The sequence below is a fragment of the Zerene cesonia genome, chromosome 4, assembly GCF_012273895.1.
Source record: "Zerene cesonia ecotype Mississippi chromosome 4, Zerene_cesonia_1.1, whole genome shotgun sequence".
In the NCBI taxonomy this organism is placed as follows: Eukaryota; Metazoa; Arthropoda; class Insecta; order Lepidoptera; family Pieridae; genus Zerene; species Zerene cesonia.
Window position 1 is genome coordinate 6,922,703 of NC_052105.1, and position 18,677 is coordinate 6,941,379.

The 18,677-nt window shown below is 32.2% G+C and overlaps 2 protein-coding genes across 2 annotated transcripts; both read right to left on the reverse strand.

Moving 5' to 3' along the window:
• Nucleotides 1–1,422: 1,422 nt before the first annotated feature.
• LOC119839812 lies at nucleotides 1,423–6,975 on the reverse strand. Its single transcript, XM_038366252.1, has 2 exons — nucleotides 6,878–6,975; nucleotides 1,423–2,201 (listed from the first exon to the last, which is right to left on the reverse strand). Exons 1-2 carry the CDS (start codon nucleotides 6,888–6,890, stop codon nucleotides 1,423–1,425), a joined length of 792 nt encoding a protein of 263 aa, XP_038222180.1. The 5' UTR covers nucleotides 6,891–6,975.
• A 692-nt stretch (nucleotides 6,976–7,667) lies between these two features.
• LOC119839638 (cytochrome P450 6j1-like) lies at nucleotides 7,668–17,378 on the reverse strand. Its single transcript, XM_038366036.1, has 8 exons — nucleotides 16,792–17,378; nucleotides 14,221–14,419; nucleotides 13,411–13,740; nucleotides 12,435–12,646; nucleotides 10,747–10,953; nucleotides 9,989–10,128; nucleotides 9,194–9,302; nucleotides 7,668–8,003 (listed from the first exon to the last, which is right to left on the reverse strand). Exons 1-8 carry the CDS (start codon nucleotides 17,075–17,077, stop codon nucleotides 7,831–7,833), a joined length of 1,656 nt encoding a protein of 551 aa, XP_038221964.1. The 5' UTR covers nucleotides 17,078–17,378; the 3' UTR covers nucleotides 7,668–7,830.
• Between the last annotated feature and the right edge of the window lie 1,299 nt (nucleotides 17,379–18,677).

An 18,677-nucleotide genomic window follows, 5' to 3' on the forward strand; every position in this document is an offset into this window, starting at 1 on the left:
ACAACACTGAAAAATTGTTTTAATCAAGGACTCACATTAAAGAACCACCTTGTCAAAAACAATCAAGTTACATATATTTCACTCTTTCACTCTTATATAGTCCTTAATTTGACAGTTTTAATATACCAGAATAATCGAATTTACATACATTTTAAATCGAGATTGTACATAATGTTTTATACAAATAATAAACTCAAAATTCAAAAAATTTTTGTTCATATAAACTTTTACTATGCATATCACTTTATTAAAACTATCACCGTTCGGACGATCGCTTCTACCAACAAGAATCAGCAAGAATTTCGTTAGTTACTCTTTTAAAGGATATTTGTCCATAAAGTAAATAATATATAACAATAAACAGTATTAAACATTTATTCCTTAGACATCCAGACGCTTAACATTTAAACTAACAAATATATCCTCAGATAACTGTTATATAGACAAGGTACCTACATTTTATTCATAAATAATTTAGTGATATCCAATTTAAAGCAGACACTCGATACAATTCGAGTAACAATACCAAATGCAAAAACTTTAACCAAAACAATAGCTTAATGTACAAAACTGATATAACTATATTAAACAAGAGAATCTTAATAACTTGTTAGTTTTAACAACATTTTCATAATTAAAGATAACAAAATGGATAAAATAACACGAAAATTCAACAATATTTCTCCATCAACTCAAGTAAATTATACGTCTATAGAATGAATACTTTTAACAGAAAATTGAACCGCCCTCAAATTGTCAGAACTAGACCAAATCAAAATGGGATCACACGATAAGCTTCAAATAAAAAAAGAAAAATAAAAATTTGGGCACTCTAAAGTTCTGAACACAAAATCCTCCTTTTATTTTTGAAGTCGATTGAAAAAATATAACAAAACGAGAATATAAACAGCGAAATAACAAACATACTCATACATCGATTTTGCGAGTTACGTTGTCAGAACTAAAACATTGATCAAAGATTCCGAAACAATTTACACAATATTACAATGATATTAGCTTCCATTTCCAATGTTCTGAATCCATAGGGTATAACGCGACACTGGCTTCACTGTCTGTCTGATAGTGAATAAAAAAAATCTAAGTTGACCAAAGACCAAAGTTGAATAAAAGAATGACTATTATGTATAGAACCGATAGTGGCCGCCCTGGACTGATTTTTCTACAATATATCCTACTATAATATAATGGAAAATGCAACAATTTATTATGCAATTATTTCCCAAAAAGATAGGACTAGTGAAAGATAGGAAAAGTGAACTGAATAAACTTATCAAGTAACGACTAACACATGATTTTGACCATCCAGCAGTTTAACAACTTTAATATCATCACACAATACTGACTACCTTTTATTATTATTATCAGTCTTTGAAGTTTAAGGAATGCTCCCTTATAAGATGATTACTCCATCAACTTTGAATAAGCGTAAACGTATTGCAAATATGCAGCTGTCGGAAATTTCCACATGTCTAAAGCCTCTTGATATGTAGGTATTGGTAGTATTGGTGGTGAATATCCTGCATTCAAAACGTTCACGGACTTTTTTGCATCGACTGAAACTGGCTTCTTGTGATCATCTTTTGCTTCTTTATGAATGTCATGTGGTTGTGAATTTTTGACATCAATTTTTTCATTACGATTTTGTCTAACTTCATTACATTTCTTTGCATGTGTACTCAATTTTTCAACTTTGCCTATTTTTATATTTGCTGCTTTACGATCCAGTTCTTTGTTTGGTTTTTCTGCACTTTTAGTATCATTACTATTATTAAGAACTTCGCTCGCTATTTTCTTAACAACAGCTATGTTCGATGTTGTTTTTAACACTCTATACGTCGTCGATTTTGAAGAGTCCAGATTAAATATTGCTGGCCTGTGTTTAAGGGGAACCTGGGAGAAACTCTGAAAATAGTGGAGCTGATGGCATTGTTGGCTTGAATAAAAATGTTGTCTTATTTTATTTAATGTAGGATATAAAGGATATGGACATTTTGGTGGAGGAGGAACGTGTTTGCATCTTATACGAGTTTCATTTTCTGAATTAGTAAAAGAGGACTTTATCCTCAGTGATCGGCGGGGCATCGCTTTAGGTTTAGAATCATAATATGAGGGTTTTCGGCTAACGTCTGTTTTTTGGGTAGACATAATTGCAGTATCAGTTTGTAGCGACATCATATTACCTGTAAAGAGAAACTTGGATTTAAGAAAATGAATTAGCTTTGAACGCTTTTTTAGTTTTTCGTGCATATACAGAAATAATACAATTCTACTTTCATTACATTTATTAGTCTTTTTTGCCCAAATTTCAATATATTACATCGGAAAAAATAAAAACATTTTCAAGGTCAAATAACTTGTTTTTAAATGAGGATGCCACATACAAAGCATTGGCTACTAATATGGTACATACAATATGGATATAGGAATGAAATGTACATTGTACATATAATTTTCATCTGACTTCAAAAGAAGGGGTAGGATATCAATTTAACAATATTTTAATAATACTAGTTCTAAGTTCTAAGGAACATTCGACTGGGAGAACTGCTTTGGATTATTTTCTTTTATTTGAAATCTGATACCCTCCGTTCCGTTACATTTAATTTTGGTCTAGTTCTGACGATTAAAAGAACACTTAAACATCAAAACCACGTACAAAACTTATTTCATTTTCTCTTTAAATCTATGCTAACATCGCTAGCTTCGCTCAGCCGGCACATACCGCTCCGCTAATGTAGGCATTGTGCCTATAAAAACATAATCTTAGAAGTAAGTGTGCATGCGGGTGGCAGAAGTAGACGCGTGGCCAGTTAGAGGTGTACAGAAAGAGTTTTAAAAGTTTATCTTTTTGATTTTTTTATACGTACTACGTATTTTTTTTTTTGATGATTTTATACGTACCATTGAGCATATTACACCATCGGTGGAACACCCTGTATATGTTTTATTAACTTTTATCAAACGTGTAACGTTAAAATTTAAATCTTAGTTTTGTAGCATTGAAATGCTTTATATGCGCATTTCATCGATACAGTATTGTAATCATTGAAATTATGTTTCGTATTGGTTGTGATGGTTCTTAAGCATCTCAATAGATGGCGTGGGCTGTCCCTTAGGCACATAAAACCGAAAGGGTAGAAGAAATTCGATTACTGCTGCGGGATCACGGGTAGCCCAGAGGCTAGGCGGTTATGCAAAAAGACGCGGGTTTGAATCCCGCCTCGTGATTGATTTTTTTCTATTTCAAAATATCTCATTTGTCACGTTTAGTCTATTTATTGGCAAAATTACTTACAAATCAAATCAAATTGAATTATGATCACTACCACTATTGCAAACTTCATGTGAATATTAACAATATTTGCCGTGTCGGTAAAACACAGACAATAATTACAAATACAGATATACAAATCCTATGCTAACATAACAAATAAATTGAAATACATAGACATTCGCCAAACCAGTTACATGCAGTTATCCCAAGCTTTACTTTATTACTTAATATAACGGTAAATATTCCAAGACACTGTAAACGCCTATAGTTTGTAAAATCTATCACCACCGTCCATGAACTTTCGCAGACGTAATGCCTCTGCGGATGTGTTGCCCACTTTTAAAGAGTTAGGGATAAGGAAATGATTGACGACTGGAAAGAAGCAATATAATGGGAAGGGTGAGGAAAAGAAAGTAGTCCACCGATGGGAATAACCTATTGGAATATTGAATTAATTATATGTTGTTAACTAAATGAACTAAAAAAGAAGTGTTTACATTTTTAATATTTATGTCTATACTAATATTATAAAGCTGAAGAGTTCGTTTGTTTGAACGCACTAATATCGGGAACTACTGGTCCGACTTGAAAAATTGTTTCAGTGTTAGATAGCCCATTTATTGAGGAAGGCTATAGGCTTTATATGTACTACGGGCGAAGCCGGGACGGACCGCTAGTCTAAAATATATACGTGTATTATACGTTATTATTCCGCTTCCGTACGTTTTGGACAAGTCTATAAGCAAAGAACATGGTTAATCGCCCACATATAATATAATATAATAATAAAATCATCTTTATTCAGTGCTAAAAACATTAGTACATAACAAAAACTTAAAAATACAGATAATAATATATCTCCTACCTATGATAAGCATCAATCTTTCCTTATAATACTTTTCCGAACGATCACTAATCTGCATGTCAATACAAAAACATTGCTTTAATTTTTTATCCACAAGCTTTTCTCCGTAAATGGATTGCTAGATCAATCTACGGTTGCATTCAGATTAGGATTGATTATTTATTTATTTATTCATTTATTTATTTATTTATTTATTTATATATTTATTTATTTATTTATTTATTTATTTATTTATTTATTTATTTATTTATTTATTTATTTATTTATTTATTTATTTATTTATTTATTTATTTATTTATTTATTTATTTATTTATTTATTTATTTATTTATTTATTTATTACGAGTGTATGCCACTTGCCAATATTTTTTATAATCATAATATATTAAATAATGATTAATATTTGAAGTTGCCCATTATAAACAAAGAAAACATTCACATTTGTAAAATAGGTAGATACAATTTTTATTATTAAATCAATAACCGACTTCAAATTCAAACCCAAGTTCTTTATAAATGTCACAGACTGTACAATACAGTTCTATATTAAAATAAAGCGGCCATTCAAGGCGCGTCACAGGCAAGTGCCCTTTGCTGTCAAGTGGCTCTTTTTATCCACGTCAGTTAATATCGCCTTATCGTAATTACTATCTGTGGGTATGAAAGCCCCGTATCTGGGGCTTCGCCCACTATTCCGGGGCCATTGTGCTCGGACGCGCGACAGCGGGAGAGGGATAAGGATGTTCCTTTACTTTTAACGGGGTTGAAGCGTGTTTTATCGAGTTTTAGGCGTATTTAATTTAATATGTTCCATGAAGCAAAACAAAACTGTGACATCTAATAGAAATGATATTAGCGTCATGAATTTATGTATTGTTAATGTATTGGTATAAACTATCAACTCATTATAAAATTTTGAAATTCAATTTTAATGCTCGTGTAACTCGAAAGAATGCGAAGCAAGCAGCTTATAGCATTACCGATATTAGATATTTAACATATTTTATATTTATAATATATTACGCCCAAATACAGAACATTTTAAGATAAGGATGAAAAACGCCACCGCGCTTCTGCGATACGCGTGTCCTCACGTTATATTCCTTTGGGTGTCCCGACACACTTATTTCTAACCAAAAGGCAAAAATAGAAGGTTTGTGTTGTACAAACGCACGCATCGCTAGAACATTGAATACACCTACAAGATTTATATTCTCTTTGTATGATAGCTACATACTTTTTTAATAAAGTCATGCCAATATTGATACTTATATTTTGCTATTGTATCTAGGGCAACAAACAACTAGTTTTAACTGGTGAAAACGCACAATCGTCGCTTCGCTATCCATCAGACGAGGACAATTTCTTATTTAATTTCCTTGCTCCCCAATCCAAGGTATATTATCCGATGAGGATGAAGATAAAAACCGATAAAGATGCTTTTACAAAATCCTGTTAGGGTCAGAGGCATAAAAATGCAGAGAGAGGTAATTGTGAATTTAAATTAGTAAATTTTTATATATAATAGTACTTTAAGACGTTTGCGCTTCAATCCGAGAAGCGTTACACTTGAAGTTTGACTATAACATATATTAGGACTATAATATAACCTAGGTATACAAAAAGGAAAATGAAAATGTATTTATCTTTAAATTGTTTATATGTATACATATTTATTACTGTTTCATATACCACTCTAAGAATCAGAACTAAAAAAGGTGTGGGCGATTCGCATACGAATATATATATATATATATGCATGTATATATATAATTGGAATCTCGGAATCGGCTCCAACGATTTTCATGAAATTTACTATATAGGGGGTTTCGGGACCGATAAATTGATCTAGCTAGAAATCTTTTTTAGAAAATGTCATATTCGTGTTTTATTCGTGTTTTTTTTTAACAAATAGGAGGCGTTTGAGTAGTCCCAATTTATTATGACTCTTCCTGACATCTACTGGCGAATAATAATAAGTACTATAAATGCGAAAGTTTGTGAGGATGGATGCATATGTATGTGTGCGTCTGTTACTCTTTCACGCAAAAACTACTGAACCGATTGCAATGAAATTTGCATCATAGATAGCTGGACAACTGAAATAACACATAGGCACTTTTTATACCGATATTCCTACGGGATACGGACTTACGCGGTTTCAACCGCGGGTCACAGCTAGTTATATCATTATATCAGTAGGAAAGTAAACCTACTAGGTAAGCAAATAACATATTGATTAATCGTAAGTTATCTTTTTTGACAATATTCTGTAGAAAAACACAGCAACAATATGTTTTTAAAAATTACCCTCATTTTTTCTATCTACCCCAAAACATTTTATATTTTAGTTTATTTTAGTTTCAATTCTTTATACCCGTAATTGATTAAATCTATACTAGTAGAATAAATCTGTTTAACTTGTTTGTTTGTTTGGACTCGTTAATCTTAGGAAAAGTGTGTGTTTGAGTTCTAGGCTATACTTGTACCATGGGCAATGCCGGGTAGGAGCACATGTTTAAATAAAAAAAATCATCGCCTGCTATATGTTACTCGTTAAAATATAGCTTTTCAAATTTAAACAATAAAACATTAAATAAAAAGAATGTTTTTTTGATTTATTATTAATTAATAAAAATAGGTTCACGTACTTTTCGACTTCAATCCTACAAACAAACAAACAAAAAAATGTTATTGTTTATAAAAGTTTAGACTTACCATTGACTTCCATCCTTGTATGACTTGGTTTATCGCGAATTATATATTTATTATTTTAATTCGTTTTAATTGCAGACCACTCCAGACAAGCACATCGTTTGAATAGCTGATGCATACTGATGTAATATTTTTATTCGCTTGTTAAATAATCAAAGATTTGCTTTATAAACAAAAAGATTTGATGATTGGAGAAATATAACGTATGATATTGTTTCTTAAGAATGAACTTATCCGACTTCTCCTGAAAGAGGGTTATGTTTAGCATTGTAGGAACCAAAAATTATTGTGTGTAGTTTATTATCTAATTAGTCACGACTTCGTCCGCGTAAGGCCATGTTTTGAAATTTATTTTATAAGATGAAAACTATCTAGCTCCTTGTTAGTTACTCTGCCAAATTAAGTCCTGTCAAAATCGATTTAGCTGTTTCTGTGTATGTGTGTAAAGGTTTATTAGTATACTTTACACTTATAATCTTTACTGTAAGTATTGCTATTTATAGGATTTAAAAGTATAGTAATATATAAGTAATACATTTTATAAGTTAAATAGCAAGCAAGACTTCGATAAAACGAGATTATCAAATCGACTGATATGCTTTTTGGCTTCGTTATCTCAGAACTTTCGAATGGGTGAACAGATTTTGACGATCCTAATTTTATTTGAACGCTGGTGCCCGTGTAGCCTGTTTTAAATTTGGTCTAGTTCTGACAATTTGAAGGTTTTGCTTATATTTAAAATTAATTTAAAAATATTGGAATATGAAAAGAAATAAAGAAAACACTGTGCGTCGTAATTTATTTATTTGGTAACTAGATTATTTAAAATAACAACAAACAGATACAATTAACACAAATCGATTGTATGTTATCAGAAAATGCATTTCTTACATCGAAGTTTTTTGACATTTTTTTTCATTATAAAAAAAAATCACAAAAAATTGTTTTTATTTCGATTATAATAAACTTATAATAACTCTGGAGTCGGCGGGGTGTAGGGTCATGGGGCACAAAGGGTCCGCTTCGTAGGGCCCCAAACGGGGCTCCGCGCCCTTCACGGGTTTTATCACCACGTGTGGGAGAAGCCGAGCCAGACAACACTTCATTTGGATGATAGCGAAACGTTTTCCTAAAAAAAGTGTGTTTTGTGTATTTTCCATACATTAATATTAACGGACTTCAGATCGGAATTTTTTATATTTGTGTCTTGTAAATCCATAAATATACACACAAAGGAAAAGTAATTTTAATTTTAATTATTTATTTGTCGTAATATTACGTATAGCGTCAAATTAATTTAAATTGAAAAAATAATAAAAATAATGACAGACATATTGGATAAAAATACCTAAAAACACTCCTGATTGATTTATCTTTTAAGTAAAATCAAAATCGGTTCATACGTTCAGGAGCTACGATGCATCATAGACATTTCACAGACAGATATCGAGTTAAACTTGTAAAATCTATGTTTTCGCGTCGGAGTTTGATCAATTATTGTTTAACTCAAAAATAAACTCAAATATAAAACAGCTCATAATCTCATCAAACTTGGTTCAGTAGTTATCAATAATAACATACCTAAATTCAACGCAAAATGCAATTTTATCGACATGTATTCATGTTGATTATTTAAAAAAATCCTTAAAAATGCTTAAAATAATTACTAATAATAATTACATAATAAATACCATTATTTTAATACATAAAACTATAACACAACAAAAGGTCAATGTTAAATTTCCCAAGTCAACAAGTCGACACATATTTCTAAGAACTTTATAAAAACAACAATAGTCTTTAATTTAAGTAAAAATAGTCTTTAACAACAAGGCAAAGAGTTGAAATTACGTTGAAGAGAAAAAATGCTCACTTCAAGTTTCAAGTGAAATGTAATTAAATACAATACATTGAATTGTTTTTGAAATTAATATCAAAGAGAACGTCAGCTCTTAACCGACTCCAAAATAGGAGCAGGTTCTGCATTCGACTGTATTTTTAACCAACTTCCAAAATAGAGGGTTCTCAATTCAAATGTTTTATGTGTGTTTGTTACCTCGTAACTTTTTACGGGGTGAACCGATTTTGATGATTGTTTTTATATTCAAAAGCTCTTACTTGTCATGTTTAGTTGTTTTGTTAACATTTCTTATAAATATTTTTTTTTTTTTATACTGAACTCATTAATTCACTATTTGACCGAAAATTTAATAATTATAAAAGTCAACTTTTTTTTAATTTTTTCAACATTATTTATTAAAAACACACCAAAAAACATTACTAAAATTGTAATTAATAATTTTTTCATCTACAACTCACCTATACAATAGCGGGGCCCGTCCCCGAACGGCATGTACACGCCGGGCGGGGGCAGAGCGCGCCCCTCCGCCCACCGCTCTGGGACGAATTGGGACGCGTTCTCGAAATACTGGTGTATGTGAATCGAATAAATATTATATAATAGTGATTTTTTATTTAAATTAGGTAAATTATAAATCATATGTCATTTAAGAAAAGTAAAAAAAATTATAAGGCGTTTTTTTAAGTTAAATGAGGTAAAAAAGTTTTTGTCATAGACGAAGTCTTACAAATAATCAAAATTTCATAAGAGCAATAAAATAAAATCACTTCCACCACAATATGAGACTCTCACAAAAAATAAAAAAAACACCAATTAACCATAATAAATGATTTATCTATTTCATAAAATTCATAAAATTAACTTCTCGCTAATTCAGTTATTAATTATATATATTTCTTTAACCACTATTGACATTAATATATATAAATTCTAACATTCAATACAAAATCTATATATTCTAAATTAAATATATATTAACTCAAACGTGACTAACTGACAGTGATCTATCAACGCACGGCCCAAACCGCTGGACCGATCGGACGATTCACGTGTCACAATCTTAGTTACCGTACTCCTACAAAATGGTTGGACTGATTTTTATGAAATTTTTGCATGCTTCTCGTTTATAGATATGCCGTTGTTTTCTATTATGATCTGTTGTGTGTGTGTGAGTGTGTCTGTCTGTAAGTCTCAGAATCAACCAACATCTATTTTCCATACCACTATAACCCTAGTAAGTAAGGCAGTCCTACCTGTTCGTCCCTCTGCACCCCCAGGGTGGGGAACAGCACGATGGTCCCGCGCTGCACCACCCCGCTGGTCCCCGGGATGGGGTAGTCCCGGGTGCACATGCGTTGTATCGTGGGGAACGGGGGGTATAGGCGAAGTGTTTCTAGTTTAAATACGTTAATATGAATAAAATATTAATTGTATGTATAAGATATATTGGAAATATTATTGATCGAGAGAATTGAAAAAATTCGATGGGGGCGGGGGGACGAGGCGGGTTTCGAACCCGCGTCTTTTTGCTACTGAATTTCTTCTAGTCTTTCGGTTTTATGTGCCTAAGGGAAACCCCACGCCATCTATTGAGATGATTAAGAACCATCACAACCAATACGAAACGTTATTTCAATGATATTATGAAGTTTAATTTTTAGTTTTATAGCATTAAAATGCTTTATAAGTGATAAATTTTGAAATAAAAAAATATTATTGATTCTGAAAAACTGTAAGAAACCGGAAATCATAGATATAAATGGATAAAAAACTCCAATTATTAAACAATCTTTTGAAATTTTAAGTGTGACCAAACATCTTATTACGATGAAAAACAAACAATTTTAATAACTTTCGTTACGGTAGATACTAAGTGAATAAAATCCATTAATCAAACCCAAAATATATTCAGAAGATCTCAAAACAGCAAACAAATCGTTAAAACCTGCTAAGTCCTGATATTTATCAGGATCTTAGTCAAGTCTTAGCCACTATATATCCCACCACTAACCTTGTATCACCATCTCCATATAAGTCAGTTCCTGCAGACTCTCATAGGAGAAGCCATCCTTCAACACCTGCTGGATCTCATCCCTCAGCTTCTTCTGTACATCCGGATGTACACTCAGCTCCAGCAAGAGAAAGGCCAGCGTGGATGAAGTCGTCTCAAATCCACCCAAGAATATTATAAACGCGTTAGCTGATATAATCATGTCCGCTGTGGAAGTTTTAAGGCAGACTTATAAATTCAACTCAAACTCAAACTCAAGCATTTATTTATTCAATTGGTCTTCTTATAGAAGCACTTTTGAATCGTCATTACATAGTTTTAGCATTCGACACCGGTTCGGAAAGCAGTTTCTACAGAGAAGAGCCGGCATCAAACTCTGTAGTTCCTCTTCACTACATAGTATAAAAGAAAGTCGCTTTCTCTGTCCGTGTGTCCCTATGTATGCTTAAATCTTTAAAACTACGCAACAGATTTTGATGCAGTTTTTTTATAGATAGATTGATTAAAGAGGAGAATGTTTATATGTATAACATGTATTAATGCGGGAAAAAGCTAGTTTAAAATAATATCAATATTACATTTCAGTTCTATATAATAAGTTATTTATTAATTTATTTATATTAAATAAATAACAGTAATGCCAAAGAACTGTCCTGTGGTCCTATAATAAAAATGGTCGGGGTCAAATTCTGTACATTAAAGATATTTAGAATTTTTTTTTTTTGTAGTGCGTTTTATCGTCGATACTAAAGTATAAAATGCAATTTAAAAAAAAATTGTATGTCTGTCTGTCTGTATCCCGAGTGCGAATCACGCAAAAACTACTGAACAGATTTTGATGAAACTTGGTATGGTTATAGCACCTACTCCGAGGAAGGATCTTATTTACTTTTCATCCCGGAAATCAATACGGTGCCTGAGGGGGGAGGGGTGAAAGTCAATCTAAGTAATTATTGAAAACGCAAACGAAGTCGCGGGTACGACGAAGTTATCTCAAACATTTCGTATTTAGGTAAAATACGAATTTTATATGTTTATATATTAATTACACGTACGCTTTTTTATATTTATTACTGGCTGTAACCCGCGGCGTCACTCGCGTGGTAGCCGGTTAAAAAGCAGCCTATGTGCTTAGCCAGACTATGAATTATCTATCTCTCTACCATCTATCATACAGATACGATAAGCTGTTTTGGCATGAAATAATAAACATCCATACATCCATATTCACAAACTAATCGTTTATAATATTAATAGGATATGTTACGAATAATATAACGTTATTTTACTGTTAAATTATTCAAATTTTTAGCATATTATTTTAAATGGCGTATCATTTTCACTTCATTATATTTGCCAATTCTGGTATGGCAGGCGCAAAAAAACACTTTACTCTATCACTACATAGTTACAACAAAGTCGCTTTCCGCGGCTGTATGTGTGTATGAATGCTTATATCTAAGGAACTTTGATGGTTTTTTTTTATAGATAAAGTGATTCGAAATGTTTACATCAATTATAATGTTTATTAAAAAACCGTGAAGCATACGAAGCCGCGGGAAAAAGCTATTATATTTGAAATAAAAACTTTATCAGTGTAATATCAAGTTAATATGAACAAAAATATGCTTTAAGTTTGAGTTAGAATTTGAGTTTGAGTTCGAATTTGAGTTTGAGTGCATACTCACTGATCTTATAGTCGTTCTCCAGGTCGCTCTTGCAGTCCTCCCTCTGAAGCGCCATCATCATGTCTATAAAGTCTCCTCTCTTCTCTTGCACTCCTCTCGATCTCTCCTTCAGCACTTTGGCCACGATATTGTAGAAGAAGTCATGCGTCTTCTTTGGTATTATCCGGATTTTGAAAAACAACACAAAGGCCGGCCAGAATTGTCGCATTGTCCTGAAAAGTGACATTTCTATCACAATATAGTAAACTTAACTATAAAAAAGCAGTGGTGGCTCAGTGGTGAGAACCTCGGACTTCAAAATCGAAGTCGCGGTTCGAGAGCGGGCGTGCGTGCAGGAAATAAATAGATTTTTCAATTTATCTGCACATGTGGATAACATTACGGAAAACACCGGACTGTCCAAGAATCAAAAGTTCGTGGATTAAGGCCTGGACCCTCACAGGAGGCTTGTGTCCAAGCAGTGGGAACATATATGGGCTGATGATGATGATAGTAAACTTGCTGTTGCCACACAGCTTCGCCCGCGCGGTCTTAATAAATTTTCAGGGTATAACTTTCATCCCCTATTTTATCAAAATTTATCAAAATCCTTTCTTGGCGGATGCCTACGTTATAATATCTATCTTGCATGCCAAATTTCAGCTCGATCGGTCCAGCGGTTTGGGCTGTCTGATTTTCTTGATTTCGTTGAATTGATAGATCACTATGTCAGTCTATAAGTCACCATTGAGTTACTGAGGCAATTAATGCGTAAGTCTGTTTGTTTTTCTGTCAACCGACTTCAAAATGAGAGGAGGTTATCAATTCTATTGTATATTTTTTTTAGTTTTTACCGTTTAAAGCTGGTCATATTCTAAAGGAGTCGGTTACACAAACATACAGGTGAAGCTGCTAAAATCCTATTAAAAATCGCCACGTAAGTGGCGTTAAAACTGACAATATATAAAATAGACATATAAATATAGCAATTACTCACTTCTCAAATATATTGAACCAGCTCATTTCGTAAAACGCATGTAACGCCACAGCGAAGGGATCCTGGGAATTGTCCATGACATTGCTTTTAAGTCCAAAAGCACACGGCACTATAGCATCTGCTGTATACCCACCCACTAGTTTCTCCGAATCAACTATCACGCCATTTTTAACTTTAACGTCTTCATTATTAGAATCAGTTTTTATTCCTCTATCTGTTATGTTATTGTTATTATCCTCAGAGCCCGATTTGGCGAGTTTCTTTATGCGAACCAAGAATTCGTTAGCTGTGTTTTCGAGGAGAGGGAACATTCCCCTGAGTTTGTTTGGCCTATAAATATAATGGATAAGTGTTATTTTTTTATAACTTTGGTAGGTTGAACATTTTATTAGGAAATGACCCCATCAATGTTTAATTATTTTCCTTAAAGTATTTTCTTAATCAACTTCATATAGATAGTATGCTTTATATAAAAAATGTGATGAATAAGTAATATATGATCAAATTTTATTACCATTTATATACTACTAGTTTCCCACCCGCAGCTTCGCCCGCCTCCGTATACATATATATTGAATAGAAAAAGACAAAGAAGCAAACTTGAACTATTAAATAACAAAATATATGCATTGGAATATTTGAAAAGAGATAAACACTCAGCATAAAACTAGCATCAATCAATTATTTCAGGATCTAAAGTTAAAAATATAAACATTAAAACAAAATATAAACTAGGCATTGGCCTATCCTGCGGTACCATTAGACGAATAACTAGCATCATGCTTAGCCCATTAAACTGGATATACATACGAGAATATAGGAGATATCTTCGCTCGCAGCCTCCTCCATTCGTTTCCCTTCAGAAACAGAACTGACTCAGCCAAAGGGTCCGTGTCTTTATTGAAGTTAAACCCGCGATCCGTGAAGTGATGGAAGTCGTTCACACACATGCGTTTGATGATGTCTGGATCGCAGACAACCAGAGTGCGCTGGTAGAATTGGTGTGTACCTGGAAGTATGTATTTATTATGGATACGGGTTGGTTTTTAAAGAGTTTCTTTGACTGTGGTTTTAATTTTTAAGGCGTTAAACGCCTTTTTGGTAACATAAACACGTAAAATCAAGGAGAAGAGAAGAGAAGAAAAATCACCGTTTGGCAATGTACAGAAGCAAATACAGAGATATATACTCCTAAGAAACCGATATGAATATATCCGATAATACATCCGGTAATATAAACAAAATATTATTAAATCTTTAACCCAAGCAATCATAGTGTCGTTGGTAAGAAGACAAAATCAGAAAAGAAAAAATCTATATAACTATCCGTACGGAATTCTTAGTGTTAAGATCGACTCGCGCTTCACCAATTTTTTGTAAGTTTTTCATCTATCATCGTGAGAGGCAAGCAATACCTTTAGATATTTGTGCACACGCGTTCTTAACTAATCACAGGCCAAACATAATCAGTATAATGTGAAGGTCCTATCAATTATTCCACTTCTATGATCAATGTTAAATAAAATTAATCGACGGATATTAGGAAAATCGCGGGAACTGAACGAGGACAGAGCCGGTCTTATTAAAAAAAAAAACTTTAATTTTCGCATACTATTCACTATTTTGTTTCTGTTCCAAATACGCTAGGAGGATTATGTAATTTGGTCGAGCGCGTATGTATGCATTGTTATTGTATGCATTTATGTATTCATTTATATGTCAATAGCACATAACGCAGAGTAAATAGCTTGGCGGATTTTTCCGTGATATGTATTTATTAGTTACATGTATTAGTTAAATAAGATTCGATTTAATTGTGACAGTGATAGTGAATCAATCAGAATTTTAAAAAATACCCTCATCGTATGAAATGATAATTCTTTATTGCTAATTGTTAATAAAAACATGACAGGTAAACAGTATATTTAAGGCAATATAAGCAAAAGCTGGTACTATAGCTGGGTAGCGTTCTCTGCCAAGCAACCCTTCAAATAGACGGAAATAACTAGACGTGGGTGAGTAAAAACAAGGTAATTAAAATCAATGAGAATAGCATTAGATTAAGTATTGTCGAGAAAACATTTAACGTTCGCTCATTGGTGAAAGATTTATTGAAATCGGTCTAGTGGTCGCTGAAATAAGCGTGTCCAAACAAAAAAAAATCGTCATTATATTTTCATATAATCAATATCAAACGTAGGTATAGACACCTGTGACATAGGCCTGAAATTGTTAAAGTCATTTTGAAACATCGGCATGTTTATTATTAAACATTGGCTTCTATGAAAACTGCTTTACCGCTATTGATGCAAACATATATTTTATACTTATACGGGCTTCACCCGTGGTTCATAGCCTTCCTCAATATATGGGCTATCTAACACTGAAAGAATTTTTCAAATCGGACCAGCAGTTCTTGAGGTTAGCGCGTTCAAACAAACAAACTCTTCTTATAATATTAGTAATAAATTGGCAATTGACCACTGGATATATTATACAATTTAATAATATAGTATAAATTTAAATCGACTTGAATTATAATTCGTTTTTGTAACAATTCTTTGAAATTACTCAGTTAAAAACAGGAGATGAGATAATCAGTTAGTTAATTGTTAGTGTTAAGCAATTTAATTGTAAACAAATATACATACTACATTGTAACGTTTCAAATGTTCGCATGCAATATGATTTAGATATCTGAATATCTAGTATTTCATCTGAATTAAAACTTAATGTTCATACATAAATATAAGAACTTTTAATTAAAATGAACGGGTTAACCTTCGTTGAATCCTTTTTCTAACATAAACAAATAAAAATAAGGGACATATTAAGATAAAAACCATTTATGTATAATCCTACTAATATTATAAATGCGAAAGTTTGTAGGATGTGTGTGTGTTTGTTGTTCTTCCACGCAAAAACTACTCGACCGATTGCAATGTAATTTGGTACGTAGACAGCTGGACACCTGGAATAACATATAGGCAACTTTTTATCCCGATATTCCTACGGGGTATGAACTTGCGCGGATGAAACCGCGGGGCGCAGCTATAGCTATTTTTTTTATATATATATATATATAAAAAAAACATCTGTGTAAGATGCTTTTATATGTCGTTAATGAAATGTATTTAGATACAGAGACATATCCCTATAACATTTTAATAAGAACATTTATTCTCAACGTCACAAAAATAGCATATACTTATATACAATACAAAAAGATACATATAGAACAACACACGATACACATTAGAAGTAAAAATACATATACGAAAAAAAAATAAGAAATTTATGTTCAGGCTGGGTATTTTTCTATTGACAAAATTTTCGTAAAATGATCGTTAAAATCAATAAAAAAATGCTATTATTGCTTACCTAAATAACGTTTCTCTTTATGTTCATCATAAATCCTTTTAAAACACACACCACCTTGCTCCTTTAAAGCCGCCACTGTTGCTATATGACCAACTAAGGGTAACGCCGGGGGTGAAAATATACCTCTGTTTTCCCAATAGTCATAATCATATGTGACTATGTTCCATATTACACTAAATACTACTACACACGTCAATATATACCACAGTATATCACTCTTTACAGCGTAGTCTTGAATAACCCATAATAAAATAAACAACCAAACTAATTTCTTAAATCGCATCATTTTTATAAACACTGCAATTAGTTTGTTTTATTTTCGTTTCATTTTAGAGATCACAACACAAGTCACAACACTTCCAATCACAAAATTAAAATTGGAACATGATTCCCGCCAAATTTGTGATTTTTTTTTTATAGCTAAAAATGCACTCCAAAGAGTTTTTACACAATAATTAAAAATGTTTTAATTTTTATTTACTATATACACTTTTAATTCAAGAGCAGTGGATGTAACTTTATAATGAATTTGTTATAATTTTTACGCTATTTTCCAAAACGCGTCGTGGATTGCGCGCGCACTCTACCAAATGACCAAACAAAAGTTCGGGCAGCCGCAAGCGATGCCGCAATAGAGAAAGTCGTATCATACGCAATACAATTCTTAACAAAATCTGAGATCTGCCGGCCCTTCATATGATCGAGAACCTTAAGAGGAAAAAAAGTAAGGCAAAAACGTGCTTTCATTAATAATCAAATATAAGCATTTTTGTTATTATTAATCTAATATATAAAATTCTCGTGTCACAGTTTTCGTTGCCATACTCCTCAGAAACGGCTTGACCGATTTTGATGAAATTTTTCATATTTATCCGGTATCTATGAGAATCGGCCAACATCTATTTTTCATACCCCTAAATGATAAGAGTAAGGCAGAACAGCGTTTGCCGGGTGCAGCTAGTTAAATATATATTATATTAAAATGCTTTATTTTACAAAAAAATTCAAGCAATTTTCAAGCAAGCAAGTATTTGAAAATATGTTAAAATCCAAATCATTGCTTAAAACAAAAAGGAGATGAAACTCTATAAATTTTCCATTTTTAAACGTTTTCAATTAAATTAAGAAAATAAGAAAAAAATCTAATTTAAATTAAGAAAATAAGAAAAAAATCTAATTAAACAGTTCGTGAGTTTTGTCCACAAAAAACATAAAAAAACACTTTATCAATTTTTGTTAACCTGCTATTTCAGGAAAGTCGGTTAAATTTAATAGAAACCCAAACCAAAAATAAAATGCAATTGCATCAAGAAATTAAAACACGAAGCGATTTTTTAGTTTATTTATTATTAATTACTATCTAGTGGTACATATAAAGCCTATGTAACTGAATGAAGTTGAACCTATCTAATAGTGAAAGAATTTTTGAAATCGGTCCAATGTTTTTTGCGTGACGTTACAAACATACAAAAACACGAGCAAAACCAATTGCGAGTGTAGTTATACGCAGTCTAACCGCGAACCGTGTCACATCCGCGTATAACGTAACAGCTGACACGTCCCAGATCCCAATTATCGATTCTCACAGCCGTTTATCGTAAAAGTCTCACGATTGTCTTTGGCATCGTTCGGTAATTAAATCTTGTATTATTGAGTATTGATTTATTCGATGTTCAAAAGTTAAGACGTCAAAGAAGATTAGTATAAATCTTGAGAATGCGATAGAATATTTATTGGAGACTTAAATTTCAGCGCTAAATATCTACATAAGAATTTAAATCTTATAATACTTTTGAAGTTTTACAGTTTTAAATATTAAATGAATTAAGGATGGAGGTGTGAACAATAACATATAATACTAGTGCGAGTCATAGAGATCAGATTCA

What these genes read in the sequence shown, in the direction of transcription:
- LOC119839638 (XM_038366036.1), bottom strand. Translation starts at nt 17,077, where the DNA reads ATGATGCGATTTAAGAAATTAGTTTGGTTGTTTATTTTATTATGGGTT. An exon ending in GGGTGCAGAGGGACGAACAG is followed by an intron (nt 9,303 to 9,988) that starts GTAGGACTGCCT and finishes CACATACACCAG; the next exon opens with TATTTCGAGAACGCGTCCCA. An exon ending in CGGGCCCCGCTATTGTATAG is followed by an intron (nt 8,004 to 9,193) that starts GTGAGTTGTAGA and finishes CACTTTTTTTAG; the next exon opens with GAAAACGTTTCGCTATCATC.